Source organism: Wyeomyia smithii, chromosome 1 (assembly GCF_029784165.1).
Source record: "Wyeomyia smithii strain HCP4-BCI-WySm-NY-G18 chromosome 1, ASM2978416v1, whole genome shotgun sequence".
In the NCBI taxonomy this organism is placed as follows: domain Eukaryota; kingdom Metazoa; phylum Arthropoda; class Insecta; order Diptera; family Culicidae; genus Wyeomyia; species Wyeomyia smithii.
In genome coordinates, this window is record NC_073694.1 from 158,605,255 (window position 1) to 158,621,495 (window position 16,241).

The 16,241-nt window shown below is 40.1% G+C and overlaps 1 protein-coding gene across 3 annotated transcripts in view; it reads left to right on the plus strand.

Moving 5' to 3' along the window:
* Positions 1–16,241, plus strand: part of LOC129728255 (glycerol-3-phosphate acyltransferase 1, mitochondrial) — a 34,849-nt gene that overhangs the window by 17,762 nt on the left and 846 nt on the right. For 2 of the 3 annotated variants that reach the window (XM_055686762.1, XM_055686706.1), the window contains exons 2-8: positions 1,781–1,973; positions 2,273–2,383; positions 13,623–13,958; positions 14,021–14,491; positions 14,553–14,848; positions 14,910–15,582; positions 15,645–15,984. In XM_055686762.1, coding sequence (XP_055542737.1) covers positions 1,791–1,973; positions 2,273–2,383; positions 13,623–13,958; positions 14,021–14,491; positions 14,553–14,848; positions 14,910–15,582; positions 15,645–15,984 — 2,410 coding nt within the window. In that variant the 5' untranslated portion in view covers positions 1,781–1,790. The remainder of the gene's footprint in view (positions 1–1,780; positions 1,974–2,272; positions 2,384–13,622; positions 13,959–14,020; positions 14,492–14,552; positions 14,849–14,909; positions 15,583–15,644; positions 15,985–16,241) is intronic. The other variant, XM_055686806.1, reaches the window with a different exon arrangement.

Sequence of the window (16,241 nt, forward strand, 5' to 3'; positions counted from 1 at the left end):
CGTTTCTAGTGCTGTAATTTCAAAAAATAGGTTATAAAGTAGGCAATGTATGTGATTTTTTCGAGGATGCGAATAATAAACACGGGCTGAGGATGTGATTTAGACTTAGAAAAATTTCCCTCGTCCAGATAGAATAATAAAAAATCAAATAATAGTTGATCTGAAATGATAAAACCAATCTATTTACTAATTAATTGAAAGTTTTCAAGATAACAAAGAAGTCGAAAAAAATTGAAAAGGTGCTTCGTTCTGATATTCTTATGTAGATTTCCGTCATGTCCAGCTCAACTCTATTTCTGCCCATTGCCATCATAACCACTTGCGCCGTGATTATGTTGTTTGCTATACAAACACCAATTGATCAATCATTTTACGTATTTATGATGCAAGCCTGTATTATATTCAAACGCCCTCTGCATTAAAAGCTAGTAGGCAAATAATTATATTTTGCCGATCGTTATCTCCAACAAAATAATATTATTCACAACCTCCCTGAACTCACAAAAAAACAATGGCCTGATGTGATGTGTTAACTAGGCTCAGCAGTAGTACCTAGCCCCGCAAAAGCTCCCTGCTAAACGAAAAATCCCGCCAGCTTAGTAGCGAATCGATAAAGTTTGTGATCAGTCATTAGCTGAGAGTTTATTGACATGGCAACCCACTGCGAAATTCACAACAGCTGGTAAACAACTAATTGCAATCAGGGCACGTAGAAAATTCCGACCTTTCCGTGAAATAATAATCGTGGTATCTGCTACTCGCATTTTACAGTGTTGAAGAGAATAAGACCTTTGCTACGAGGGGGGTTATCGATTTGCAATAAAAATAGCATCGATAAGACAATAAATGCACCGAGAGTGCATTGTTTGATTGTATAACGAACTTCATTTAGGCCGAGTACGAGTTAATTTCGAATTTTTTTCGATATAAAAATCGATGTCAACAGTTGATCACCAGTCGATAATTTCTCCGGTAAACCAAGTTTGGTTCAAAGATTACTGAGCAGTGAACTGCTAACCGTCTGTAGTCGAATAATTGACCGACGATCATTGAATTCTTGCCACGTACCGTTGTAACGTATGAAGTGCATGGTTAGAATGGATACTTTACGGTTGCACGTATCCCGGATGAACCTTGCTTTGATGGGGCAATGATTTTTAGTATGCTCTAGGAATGAACTTTTATTCTACCAACGATGGTAGTACGCTTTTGTGTAACGATAAACAGATGAACTTGTAATTCTACCTCAAACTGATATTTCGTAGGAATATTTGAAGGAAAAATAAGGTTCTATTACCGTCAGGCTTTTCCTGTTATCGTCATGGTAGTATACGATGTTCTACAGCTTCAATTTCTTGCATGACAGTTCTTTATATTGCAGAGCGTCTTCCTGCAATTGATAAATTTCCTATGACTTTATTAACCGAAGAGACACGGCAACGCGGGTATTGATAAGTTTTAATCAATTTACCAGAAAACATAACAAAGCTTATCAAGAATTACGCACATCGATTAAAAGCACCTCAAAATCACATGTTCGTATGACTTGCCTTTGCTATCGCAGTTTCAACGGTTGAAAGCCAAATGAAACGATTTTCTGGTTCAAAAAGCCACTGTCATCAGCCAGTCCATGCAAACACATACATAAAATGAGTACATCAGGAACAGCTGATTCATTCGGCGGCCAATCACATTTTGTTTTGATGATTATGGTTGTTAGCGCGCGAGTACATGCATTTTATTTTATTTATGTTTTGTTTTCATTCGATTTTGTTTTCAGAGGAACCGACATGGTGGACATCATATCAAATCGACTGCAGGAAGCATACGGATCATTCCGGCTTCCGAACATGTTTGGGTCAACAACGACCCAAACAGTGGAAGGTGGTGGGTTCTCAACCTATGCTATGCTTAAACGCTTCGGTGAGCAGAAGAAGCGGAAGAGGCAATCCGATAAAGACAACGATCGTAAGGTAAGTAGTGAATAGAAATTGTGACATACTATACGAATCACAGAGAACCAGTACTGAATGCTCTCTATCCAAGCATGAAGCTTGGCGCAATCAATTGGAAGGGTCAATTGAAGTTGCAAAATATATGTGCATTTTATTCGCATGCATTAATCACCACCCACACACAGCGAAAAAACCTTTCATTTGTGAATACACATTCAGTAAAAAATCTATTCTCTTCTTTTATCCTTCTCTCGTCTTTTCGGAATGGATCTGTCTTTTATCACTATGCATATACACATACCATCAATATCGGTCAGATGCGCGAGGAAAGCCTCTACCAGATGAAGGAAACAGCTACACCGCACATCCCACTGGAAATCAAGCCGCCCACAGGTCTAGTGTGTCGATTTTGTTCACCCAATGAAAGTGTAAGTGTACTAATTACTATTAACGCTATCTATCAAGTATTCGATACATCAATTTGCACAAATCTGCCCAAGTGACGCAAGGTGCAACACAACCAGATGGTCATAACTTTTGATAACTCAAGCAGAAGTTCTTAAAATAGAATAACAATATCACACCAGCAAGCAATTGCGTTGCTCCAGTTGTGCTCTTAATTGAACACTTCCTCTGTTACGAAGTAAAGTTACTATCAGGGCTGTGCCCAGTGAAGGAGGTGCTCATGGAAGCTAAGAAAATTTTTGGTCACAGGAAGACCACAGAAAATATTGAATAGTGTTCAACATCGGACCGGGTAGCGTCCGGAAAAAAGTCCGGTCCGAAGTCGATTTTTTTTTTCGGACCGGACCGGAACGTATGCTTTCGGGAGCTGGAAAAATTCAGTAAGATTTTTTTTTCAAGAATCAACGTAAATCAAATGACTAGCACAAAATCTCTATTTTATTTGCATTTATGTAAAAGCACTTATTTTTTTGGAAATTTTTTTTTCTAAAGTTCAAATTTTCTTTTAAATTATTGCAAAAGATCATTTCTCTGTGTTGCTATTTTTTTTTAAGAAAACCACCTTTCATGATGCCACTGCACAGTGGTCCAATAAAGCAAAAAGTGGAACTTAATTCCATAGCGCCTTTTACCTTCATCCGAGCTAAAAAGTGTCTTCGGAACAATTGTTTGTATGAATGACCCGCATAATCGCAAATTGTCAAAAAGTATGAAAAGTTTACTATACTAAAAATAAAAAAAATAACTTTTTTGTGTTAAGAGATAAGCAAAGTTGTAGAAGATTCAAAAATATGAAACTTTGTTGAACAAATGAAAACCCTATCTTATTTTGGTACAAAGTTATAAAGTATATTACATGGAACTTACTTAAAAGTTAGTTTTTTGTACTTAACTTTTGTTAGTTGCATTTTGCATGAAAGTATTGTTCAGAGGAGTTGTTAGGGCACACAAAACACACATTTTTGCCAAAGGTTGTGTATCTCCAGGACTTTTCCCTTCAAAGTTATATCATATTTTAGCTGATTTTTTCGATAAATTCAAAAACGTATAGGTTGAAAAGGGGCAAGTAGAATCATGATGTCAATACTTTTCCTTGAAGTTAAGCTGAAGTACTATAAACTCTTTTGGGTTCCATTTGTCTCAATCCACCCATATTAGAGTACGGCGAGCTTATGGTCCAGTAGGTTTTCATATATCAAAAATACTAACTTTTTTGTGTTAAGAGATAGAGGAATGGTTGATTCCGCAAAGTTTTAGAACGTGCAAAAATATAAAATTTGCTAAACAAATAAAATTTCCATATACATTGGGTACAGAGTTACAGCGTATATTCTATGAAGGTTACTTAAAAGTTAATTTTTTGTACTTAACTTTTGTTAGTTACATTTCATAAGAAAACGTTGTTCTAAAGAAGCATTTGGGCATACAAAACACACGTTTTTGTTGAAGACCGCGCATCTCCAGGACTTTTCCTTACAAAGTTATAGCATCATGCTACGTTTCCGGAAATACAAGTACATATTTTCAGCGGATATCACAAAAATGTATCGCCAAGCACTAGTTGCCCTAGAGAATAGATCTTTCCAGCGTATCTTCTGGAGAAATAGTCCGCTTTCTACGGTTACTTACGGTAAGGCTCCTGCAACTTTCCAAATTACGCATTGCCTGATTAAGCTCGCTCAAGATGAAGGCGACGATTAAATGCATGCCGCATCACGTGTTTTGAAGGAAGCTGATACCGTTGCTGAAGTTGTTGAGATCCAAGATCAGTTGCAGATGTTGCTGGCCAGAGGGGTCTTCGCCATACATAAATGGTGTTCCAACTCGGAGGCATTCTTAGAAAAATTGCCGAAGATTGCCAAGAAAAGAAAATGATCGTTCCTGAATACGGAGCCAACGAAGTCATCAAGTTACTGGGATTGTTGTGGGATTTTCCGAACGATACTTTTCTCATCGCGAATGCCAACAATCAGCAACGTGATTGCAAGACAAAAAGGGCCACTTATTCTGAAGTGGCCAGACTTTTCGACCTGATTGGTTTGATATATCCGATCGTTGTTGCAAACAAACTGCAGCAGTTATGGAAAGTAAAACTCGGATGGGACGAACCAGTGGACAACGAAGCCTATCAGTAATGGATATATCTCCAGAAAGAATTACCATCTCTGACTAACATCAAAGCTCCTAGGCGTGTAACAATAGACAACACAGTGTCCTTTTCGTTGCATGGGTTTGCAGATACATCTTCTGTCGCTTACGGTACGTGCATCTACCTACGTAACGTATTCGTTGACGATTCAGCAGAATTGCGCCTGCTGAGTAGTAACACCAATGGCGAGAAGTCCGCGTCATATTTATTCCTAAGGCTGGAAAACGTGACAGGACGAGTCCCAAAGCATACAGACCAATCAGTCTAGCGTCTGTCATTTTGAAAATGATGGGAAAAATCATCAATCTACATATCAAATTATCATATTTGAACAGTAGATCATTGAACAAATTCCAGTTTGCCTACCAAGCTGGTAAATCAACTGAAACAGCACTTCACACGTTGGTTTCAAAACTAGAAAAGTCTTTTGATGCCAAGGAAATCTCACTGGTAGCTTTTCTTGATATTGAGGGAGCATTTGACAACGCCTCTCACGAATCTATAAAGAAAGCTATGATAAATCGGGGTTTTGACATATGCATCTCGAACTGGATACTTGCTATGTTAGACAATCGGTTAATCACAGCCAATTTAGGAAGATCAATTTTAACGACAAAACCAACAAGAGGCTGCCCGCAAGGAGGGGTTTTATTTCCTTTATTGTGGTCTCTGGTAGTCGATGATCTTCTTAACAACTTAAAAAATCGAGGTTATGAAGCCATTGGATTTGCTGATGATATTACTATCTTAGTTAGGGGCAAATGTGGGCCTACTATTACTATTAGAATGCAAACTGCCCTAAACTACACACTCAAATGGTGTAAGCAGGAATGACTAAATGTTAATCCTTCTAAAACAGTCATTATCCCATTCACAAGAAAGAGAAAGTATAATATTGCAACTCTAAAGTTGGGAAAAACACAGTTGGAGCTATCAAAGCAAACCAAATACCTAGGTGTCATGCTTGACCATGAGCTTAACTGGAACGACCATCTGGAGTACGCAATCTCAAAAGCCAACAATGCTCTTTGGGCTTGCAGCAATACATCTGGTAAGAAGTGGGGACTCAAACCAAGGATGATTCAGTGGATTTACTTGGCTATAGTGAGACCCAGAATAACTTATGCGTCATTAGTGTGGTGGCCTAAAACTACACAAACATCAGCTCAGAAAAAGCTGGATAAGCTACAACGTCTGGCATGCCTATCAATAACTGGAGTATTAGCCAGCGCACCATACAAAGCCTTAGAAGCTCTTCTGTATCTTCTACCTTTGCATCAATATGTGCAACTGGAAGCGGAACAAGGGGCTCTCAGGCTCAAACGCGTTAAACTTCTTTAGGAAGGGGATCTAGAAGGACACTTACGAGTCCTTAAAGATTTTCAACTGAACAACTTAGTAACAATGCATGAAGACTGGATGGAATCCAAGACTAACGCCCAGGATCACTCTTGTTTTTCACAGATGGCTCTAAAATGGGTGAATCTACTTGTGCTGGGGTTACTGGACCAGGAATTAATATATCAATTCCAATGGAACAGTGGCCCACAGTCTTCCAAGCTGAAATAAATGCTATCCTAACATGCACAAATATTTGTTTAGCTAGAAAATATAGATATGATATAGATAGATAGATTTCTCTGATAGTCAAGCAGCTCTTAATGCACTTAAAGCCTACACATGCCAGACGAAGTTAGTTTGGGATTGTATTTTATCCCTACGACAACTGACTGTAACAAACGATGTAAATCTATACTGGGTGCCTGGTCACTGTGGTATAGAAGGAAATGAAAAAGCCGATCTCTTAGCAAGAATTGGTTCTTCAACTGCATTCTTCGGACCGGAGCCATTCTGTGGGGTTTCTACATCCTGCCTGAAATCAGAGTTCAGAGGCTGGGAAGCAATGATGAGTGGTGCCAACTGGAGGGCTACTTCCAATGCAAGACAATCTAAACTATTCATTACACCTTGTAATAGAATCACCCGCAACCTCCTCAGTACAAATAAAGCTGATCTGAGTACGTTGACTGCCTACTGACTGGACACTGTCCGAGTAGGTATCACCATAAAAAAATAGGTAAACTGACAGAAGACATATGTCGCTTCTGTAATCTTGAAGTTGAAACTTCGGAACATCTACTGTGCCAATGCGGCGCATTATTTCAGCAAAGACAGCGTATTTTTGGAAGAGGTGTCCTTACGCCTAACGAGGTATGGAATGCTGAACTAACAAAGGTAATGAACTTTATCAAAAAGGGGATTCCTTCTTGGGGGCAAAGTCCTAGGGCGACCGTCACTGATACCCATAGTGATGGAACGAACTGACATCGCATATATATTAACGCGGAGTATACCGCAATATATCTAACAAATGGTAGCAGTGGTCATAAGCTCCTACAAGGGAAAAAAACACCATTACAGCACCATTTTGTTGTCTTGGATGCGAAAATCGCTTGACCAGCTACAACAATTTGTTCGCAACCACATCAGCGAAATTCGTAACTACACCCCGGATTGCCAGTTACTATATACAATGCCAGTCGAACCCTGCAGATATTGGTTCACGAGGGCAACTACCAGAGGCACTAAGCCAAAACAGCCTTCGGTGGAACGGACCCGAGTTTTTTTGTGACATCCAATATCAGCTTAACATGCTGGAAACTGTCCCTAGCTAAGAGTGATCGTAGCTGCAGCTACGGTAAGAACAGAGCCATTTTCATTTCTGTCCAAGTATAGTAACTTCCAAAAGCTTCAACGCATTATCTGCCGGTACCCGCAAAACTGTCCCATACTGATTTTGGTCACTTTTGAGTTATCATCGGGAATCGACTTAACTGTTATCATATTTTCTGGAAAAAAATTAAAATTGATACTTTTGTATGGAAAAACATGGAAAAAATACCAAGTTGTTTTCGTCCCATATTGAAAGTACCCGCATTACAGTCCCACTGCATAGTGGTGCAAACTGCAAACATATAATTTTGCTCCAGATTAGTGTATATCGGATTATTTCAGGCATATATAAGTGTGTCATTTAATTAACTAGACTAATGTGTTTTTCTGTAGTACAATCTACGTTGCCAATGATATTGCCGGTTGCTGGTTGAATTTATATGTAATGGGACAAAATATGCGAGTACTTTTGAAATGTACCCGCATATTTCGTCCCATTTTGTCTTTTTTTTTTCAAGTTATATACCGTAAAACCAATTCCATCCATGGTTTTTTGTTCTCAAAGATAAACTTGTGCTGTCTTGCAACTGTTATGGTCGTTGGTTCTGGATGTAATTGCTGGAAATCCGTAAATTCACGGATAATATTAAATCGCCGTTTTCTCAACATGTTGTTTTTCATTATGGGACAGTTATCCGGGTACCGGCAGTTATGGCGTATGTCACAATTCCCGAAAAAATAATCGACTCGTCCGTGTGAAATCTCGTTAACACACTATCAACTTGCTAAGACTAGCAACCGAGACCTTAACAAGAGCCATACAATAAACGTATTTGGGTGACGAAAATAAACCTGTTCTATCACTTCATACCTCCAGATGCCCCAGAGTTCGGCGGGTTATGAGAAGTCACAGTGAAATCTGTCAAAACCCATTTGGAACGAGTAGTAGAAAATGCCAAACTGACTTTCAAATAGTTGGCTATGGTTTTTATTGAAATCGAGGCGGGATTATCTTCCTCATGCAAGAGAAGAACCTACTTATTTTCTGATGAAGATAGTTTGGTGCGCGCAGTTTATTTGTTTGTTGATGGGGCAACACCGAGATATATGTTTCACCGTTCAACAACAACAAGACACCTGGTGGAACCGACACTAGTTTTACGCCTTGTGTCACCCGGGGGAGAATGTTCCATCCAGGAACAACGTGTATGAGCAAGCCTCGCCTACTTTTGGTGTATCGCGTTTTTTTATTTTGTTATTGTTCTACGCACCTCGCCTAGCTATCAAAAGGCAGCACTCTGAATGCTGCGCCAGTTAGTTTTGTGTTCGACTTCGTCATTGAAATTGTAAAAAAAGAATAAAGCTGTAGTTAAGCAACAGCAAGTGAATTCTATCCCGAAAAATGCTTGGAACATAGGAGCATCGCAGTCAAAAGGTCCTTTTGAGGGCCAGTTGAGTTGATTAAATCTGCCGAGCAATTGCTTCCTATTCACCATCAAATACAGTTCACCGAAAGCCGAACAATATTTTTTTCAGATTTTTTTTAACTTGGTATATTTTTTGGATGGATGAAATTATTGTCTAAAATATTGTCGAAGAAACTATACCGATCAAATTTTGAGTTTAACTTAGTCATTTTAGGAGGAGAAGTTTTTTGGTTTCGGAACATATTACTTTTTTTGAGTTCTTCAACAGGCTTCGTTTTGCTCATCTTGGTCTTAAGAGGCCGTTCCTCAACCAAGTGGTCATATTTTGATCAATTATTTACCCATTCTGTGAGTGAAAAAGTCTATTTATATCTAAGTCTATTTACAGCAAACTGTTTATAGTTTTCACAAAAAAGGATTTTTGAAAAATGAACTCTTCAAATAATTTAATTTTTTCTTGATTTTTTTTTCTCAAAAATATTTTTTTAATGTGTACATATATTTGGTTGTTTTTTTTTCGATTTTTTTGCAAATTTTTATTTATTCAAAGTGCAGTATTTTTAGTAACCGTACTCTTTGTTACATTCGATGTTGTATTTTTCTTTCGCATGATAGCCGATGAATATTATGCTGTGCGCATCCCAGAACATAGATGCGGTAGCTATTTCAGTCGCTGATCAACTAGTATTGCTCGCTGTGTACCATTTCTAGTGCACAAAATGAAAAAATACATGTGACCATGCTTTACCCACTCTACCTTAAGTTAACTCTGGAAATCAATGAGTGATGCGAACGAGAGACATAAAACAAACCAAAAATCTCTCTGCGTAGTGCACTTTTCAATGTACACAATATTGTTATGTATCTACATACCGAGCGTTTACGCGTGTGGCAAGTGGTTTTGGTTTCAAGACCGGTGTGTTAGTGTTGATTCCGTGCACTCCCGTCAGTGAACTTGAAGAGATGAGAGCAAACACGGAGAGCGTTGAAATTTGACAACGTTGTACACTCTCCGCAAGTATTGAATGCTGCTTCATCAGAGAAGGGATAGGTGGGAAACTGAGGCCTCTGTCATGCCGAGTGCGGCGCGGCGCGAACTACGGCAAAACAGTTCGGGATCTGCTCTGACGCGCGTGAGTCTTCATTGCTGATATTATTCCTCACCGTGAGAAGAGACGCAGCTCGCGCCGCGCCGCACTCGGTATGACAGAGGCCTGAGTGAGGCCCTCGCCATGCAGTACGCGGCAATACGCGACAAGTGTCTTTTCTCACGGTGAGGAATAATATTAACAATGAAAATCCCGAACTGTTTCGACGCTATTCGCGTCTCGCCGCATTCTGCATGACAAGGGCCTAAGGCCGGTGTTAGTATTGGCTACTGAAAATACGCTCGGTGGCATTGTATATATGTAACACACACGCGATGTTGTATTGCCTGGGTGGTAGAATGAAATGATTTTCATTCAGTACTTTTTAAGAGGCAAGTGCAGTACGTTAAAATAAATATGGAGCTAGATCTTGTTGAAGACCTTCTGGTCAAGCCATTCGTAAGGCGATCTGTTAAAGAAAAGCTTTTGATCACAAAAATGCAAGTTCCTCGACCAAAGCTAGAAAATCTCAAGTCAACGTTTGTCAGAGGTGGAAAGACAATTACACGAAAATTTAACGTGAACGCTTATGATGCAACGTGGCTGTGCGGCTCACAGACACGTGGTAAACTCTAAGAAATAGGGAAGGAATGACAACATTGATTGATTTAACATGTTTCCTTGGCTCGCATGGTCTAAGCTTTCGAGGTCATAACGAACAACACGATTCCGTCAATAAAGGCAACTTTAAGGATCTCTGTGAATTCATAGCATCCAGAGACGTGGCCTTCGCTGATTTCGTCAACAACAATTCAGTGTTTTCGGGAACATCCGCTTCCATTCAGAACGAGCTTATAGAAGTCATTGGATCTTTTATGATTGAAGAAATCTTCCGGGAAGTGCAAAATGCTGAATTTATTTCTGTGATGGTCGATGAAACCACTGACGTTGCGAGAAAATCTCAGTTGGCTACGACTTTTCGATATTGTTTGAAAGATGGTAAGTAAAATTAATAGTATTTTTTGTGTAATGAAAAGGATTGAGTTGAAATGCATTGTTATCTTTGTGAAACCCGTCTGTAGGTACGCCCGTTGAAAGATTCGTGGATTTGTGTGATGTAAGCAACGACAAAACCGCTGTAGCCCTTGCCAGAGAAGTAGTTTCGTTGTTGAAAAAATTCAGCGTGACCCCTGAAAAATTGGTAGCACAAACATACGATGGAGCTCATGTTATGTCGGGTGTTGCTGGCGGAACGCAAGCGATCGTCAAAAAATTATACCGTGATGCCGACTACATACATTGTAAGGCCCATGTTTTAAATCTTGTTTTGCTGCACGCTTGCAACTACCAAGATACAAGAAAGTTTTTCACTACACTGTCTACACTGGCTTCGTTCTTTACTCAAAGTCCTAAAAGAGATTCAGAATTGAAAAACTACATCCAGCGTAAAATTCCAAACGTTTGTAAAGTGAAGTGGGCATATACATCCAGAATGGTTAATATTGTAGAAGCTCACTATTCTGAACTAACCACGTGTTTGGGCGAAATGTATCTCGGAAACGTTAAATGTGACGGCGAAACTTGTTCCCTAGCAAGGGGGTTACACAGTTTCATGCTTGAATTTGACACCATCTTTTATTTGAAAGTATTTTCGGCAGTATTTTCGTTCACTGATATTTTGTATCAAACTCTTCAAACGAAGGAACTTCACTACATTGAATGCGGCAAAAGCGTGAGAAATACTCGTGAAAACATTAGTAATTTACAGACGGACAAGAAGTACAAAGCGATCTGGCAGGAATGCTTGGAAATTACTGGTGAAACATACGACGGAAATCGATACGACCAATACTTCAAGAAATATAACGCAGTGATCACACGTATAATTTCTGAATTTGACCAACGTTTTGCTGACTTAAACAAGCGGAGCTATTTGAGTTTGCTGGACTGTTCTAAGTTTAGCGGATATTGCGAGCAGTTCCCTAAGGATTTGGTTGATGCTATCTGTTTTCGGTACACTGGTTTTGACAAAGTGAAACTGGGAAACGAACTTAAAGTTTTCTACTCAAAAGAGGAATTTTCGGGAAAAAAAAGTACCGGAAATCATGCAGATCCTAATGGAAAAAAACCTTGAAGACATCTTCTCGGAGATTTCACGCCTTGTCCGATTGGTCTTGATGCTTCCTTCCACAACAGCATCAGTCGAAAGAAGCTTCTCAATCCTGAGAAGACTCAAATCATATCTACGATCAACGATGGGAGACAATAGGCTAAAATGGCTTATGCTGATGGCTGTTGAAAGTTCTCTGCTACACAAATTACAACATCAGAGTGGTTTCAGTGATGAAATAATTGATAGATTCGCCCGTAGAGCGGGTCGTAGAATTCCGCTGCTGTACAAATGAATGCTTAATTGAGAATTTCTAAGAATAAATCTGGTGTTTGAAGACGATATTTTTATAAATAAATTTGATTCTTTTTATGACAGCTAATGATAGGTTTTCAGAAAATATGAATACTAAATCAGATAAATGCAATGCATGTGTCAGAGGTGGAAAGACAATTACAATTATTATGTACATTTCTGGCGATGGCCACTGGGGAAGGGGGAGGGGAGGGGGTAGGTGTTTGTATGGGACAACCTTGAGTGCACAGTCAATATCCAAATTCACGAGACGCCACTGCGTCTTCTGGAAAAATTTATTATATGTTGCATGGGTTTCGCAGTTGGAACCGTTGATAAATATTTCTCTACGCGTTTTCGTTTCATTTTGTCTATCTATTATAATAATATTATTATATAATCTTATAATTATCACATAAATAACTGCACGGTTCAAGAATGTCAAAACATATAAAATGTAATAAACAGAAGGTCAAGTTTCAATAGTGGAATGTAGCACCTAAACTTTGCTTTAATGAACGAATCATAGACATCTAAAAATATCAAGAATTCACAGTTCGAGCAAAAAAAATTGTGTACATTTTTTTTTTATTTTGTGATTGGTATTGTATGTTATGGTCACTCAAAGGCACCATTCAATAGAAACCCAAATTAGGCCTTAACTACAGTTTTTGTTACCCATGCATATTTTTGTTTGTATGCGTAGAATATTAAACTCAAGAAAGCTGTGAAGCTAAAGTCAAAAAATGCCACAAGCCAGAAGTAACGAAAAATGTCATGAAACCAGCTACAGGAACAGTAAGTTAAAGTTAACATTAAAATAACGTGTCATTCTATAGAAGTTTTGAAAATGTTGAACCAGCCTAATAATAAAACACCTTTCCTCGCATTATTCGCCATACTATTCAGGCTGTTTTCATACCCTGAACAACCTGTGCGTGTCATCCTAGCTCATCTGATACAACCGCTCCATTCATTGTTGTATAAAGTGTGAGTGAGGAGCATTCTACGAGCGACCTGCAAATGTGAGCGATTTCCTTCAAACGCGACTGCGCGAGACACCAGATCAAATTGCGAAGATCTTGTGTTCTATCTGTAGTGCAGTCACACTTTACTACACACTCTATAATTGTGTTCATTAGATTACGCGTTCGCTTCCGCACTGCTTCACCCAAAACGCGTTTTCGAGTATTTATAGTAGCATAATAATACACTGTCTAGAAGTGGGGTCACAACTTGTGAAGTTTTGAGGTTCAACATTTCCGAAACACTGCAGCTTGCACGTTTTGGTGACGCAACGTGTCACAATTCTCTTGTTAAGGAAAATATGTTCGTTAAGAATGGTGTTATCAGTGCAGACCGTATTTTCTCTCTTGGCGGATGGGTACTGTAGCACAGTGATTTATTCCACGGAATAGAGAACTATTGGAACTAATTGCAAAAAAATGTCCTTTTTTACAGGAACCGCAGCTGGATCCAGCGGAACGTAGACGCAGTGCTATAGACATCTTGCGCGTTACAACTCATGCCGGCGTTCGAACCAACAGCAACTCGCTGGACTGGGGTGTCTGCTACCCCCATTTGGCTCAAGCAGCACGAGTTGCCAAGTTTGATTATCCGCAAATGGCTGGAACGGTAATGTGTGAGGATCGTGTCCAGCAAGCACTGGAAACAGCTGCCAAGGAGTCGGTTAACGAGAAGCGGCAGGAACTTGGAGAAGCCGAAACCGAGGACTTGTTTGACGAGGATGCGTTTTACAATCAAGCAATGAAAAATCACGAAAGACGTGCACAAAAGGTGAGCTGCTTTTTCCTCTATTAATAACTATTAACATCAATATTGGAATCAACACATGCCAGGTTCTCGTCGGTATGCGATCCAAACTGTCAGATTTCGTGCTGCGTATCACGTCTTGGGTGTTGTACAAATTGTTACCATGCTTTATTTCCGGTGTTGCTGCACATCCTGGCCAAGTGGACATGATTAAACGAGCAATTGCTAAAAACCCAGATGCGCCACTAATCTTCCTCCCGTTGCATAGATCCCATTTGGACTATATTATGGTTAGCTTCATTTTACTTAACAACGACATCAAGTGTCCATTAGTGGCCGGAGGTGACAATCTGAGAATCCCGGTGTTTGGTAATATTCTCCGCTATGATGGAGCTTTCTTTATCAAGAGAAAAATCGATCCAGTAACCGGTAAAAAAGATCACGTGTATCGAGCCATTTTGCACACCTACTTGCAGAAGTGTTTGACCGCGGGTCACAATGTGGAGTTTTTTATCGAAGGAGGACGCACCAGAACAGGCAAACCCTGTATGCCAAAGGTAAGCGCAAAATGTGCCGTGACCAGTTTAATGTGTCTCACTCACACTTACTGTTCAACAGAGTGGAATTTTATCAGTTATTGTTGATGCACTGAACGAAAAGAGCATCACCGACGCTCTCCTTGTACCAGTTTCAATCAACTACGAAAAGCTGGTCGATGGTAACTTCGTGCGTGAACAATTGGGCCAGAAGAAGGTCCCGGAAAGTTTTTCTTCGGCAGCTTCCGCTATCATGAAGGTTTTGAAAGCACGCTACGGTCTCATGCGAATTGACTTCAACGAACCATTCTCACTTAGTGAACTGGTTAAATGTCTTCGCCAGTCTGAAACAGCATTCCACCACGCACCAGAAGTAAGGTAAGGTTGTTCATTTCTTCCTCTGGTTTCCGTTGTTTGATATATATGTTGTCTATGAAAGGCGTCTTCAGCACAAAGCATCTTCGTCATCACTTTTCGGAACGGATGTTGTCCAAGAAGAGCAGGAACTGCGAACCCTGGTCGATAACATTGCGCGCCACGTAGTTTACGACTGCGCCAAGGCTACATCGGTTATGACCACAAATGCATTGGCTTTCCTGTTGCTCAATCGTTTCCGCGACGGTGCGCCAATATCTATGTTAATAGAGGCATTGGATGAATTGCGTGCCATTCTGAACTTGAGCTCACGGGATCTAGGTTTCACAGGCACTTCAGAGGATGTAATCAAGTATGCTGCGGATCTCCTTGGACCAGGGCTGGTTACGAAGCAGCAACGCGGTAGCCAGCTGTTCATACGTCCAATTACGATGGTACCGAATGTGATCGAATTAGCATATTACTCGAACAGCCTGATTCCGCACTTCGCTTTGGACTCGATAATGATTATTTGTGCAACCCTGCTGCTACGGGAAGCCCAACAGAAGTGCCAACAATCGAAACAGTCCATCGACAATGTCAGTATTGGTCGACAGAAGCTTTTCCGCACATGCTTGGAGTTCTGCGACATGCTAATGTACGAGTTCATCTTATCTAAGCCTTGCCAAAATCTCGAAACGTTATTACAGGACTGTTTTGATCAACTTTGTATTCGGGGGCTGCTGGTGCAACCGGAGGTAAGCATAATTTTCCTTTATCTTCTATCCCTACGTTGAGCATACTTTGTTCGTTCGCTTAGATCGAGTATACTGAAGAGCAACTGCACGCTCGCCGGATAGCAGCCCGCATCGAGTTAGAAGATCTGGACGATGGTGTCACTAGTGAGGATGACTACTTCAGCGAAGGTGCCAGCGACCCCTTCCAGGAGGAAGACGAAACTAGAGTGTATCTGCCAGCCGAGAAGCACTGTGAGCGTATTGTACTGCAGTCAGTGCTGGCACCCTTCACTAGTACCTATGCCGCCGTGGCATCCTGCTTGCAGAGTCTAGTCGGAGCTAATGCAGTGATTGAGGGAAATTTCATCAAACAATGCATACAGATGATTACCGATCGTGTTGATCGCGGCGAGTGCAAGTATGGTATGTATTGTATAAACACATTGTAATAATTTTAACTAGGTTTTGCTTTAAACCAGAGGAAGGGCAGTCCTCTTAGATCGGAAGACTTTTTAAGCCAAGCACTGGTGAAGCTCGAGCTTCTAAAGAATACAAATGAGGGTTGAAACGCAATAAATCAGTTTCACGTACCTTCAATACCTTAAGTTGCAATCTTTTTGAACATTGGGGCTTATTACGGGAGTCTAGTGAAGTAGTCCTGGTTCCATATGCCCATATCT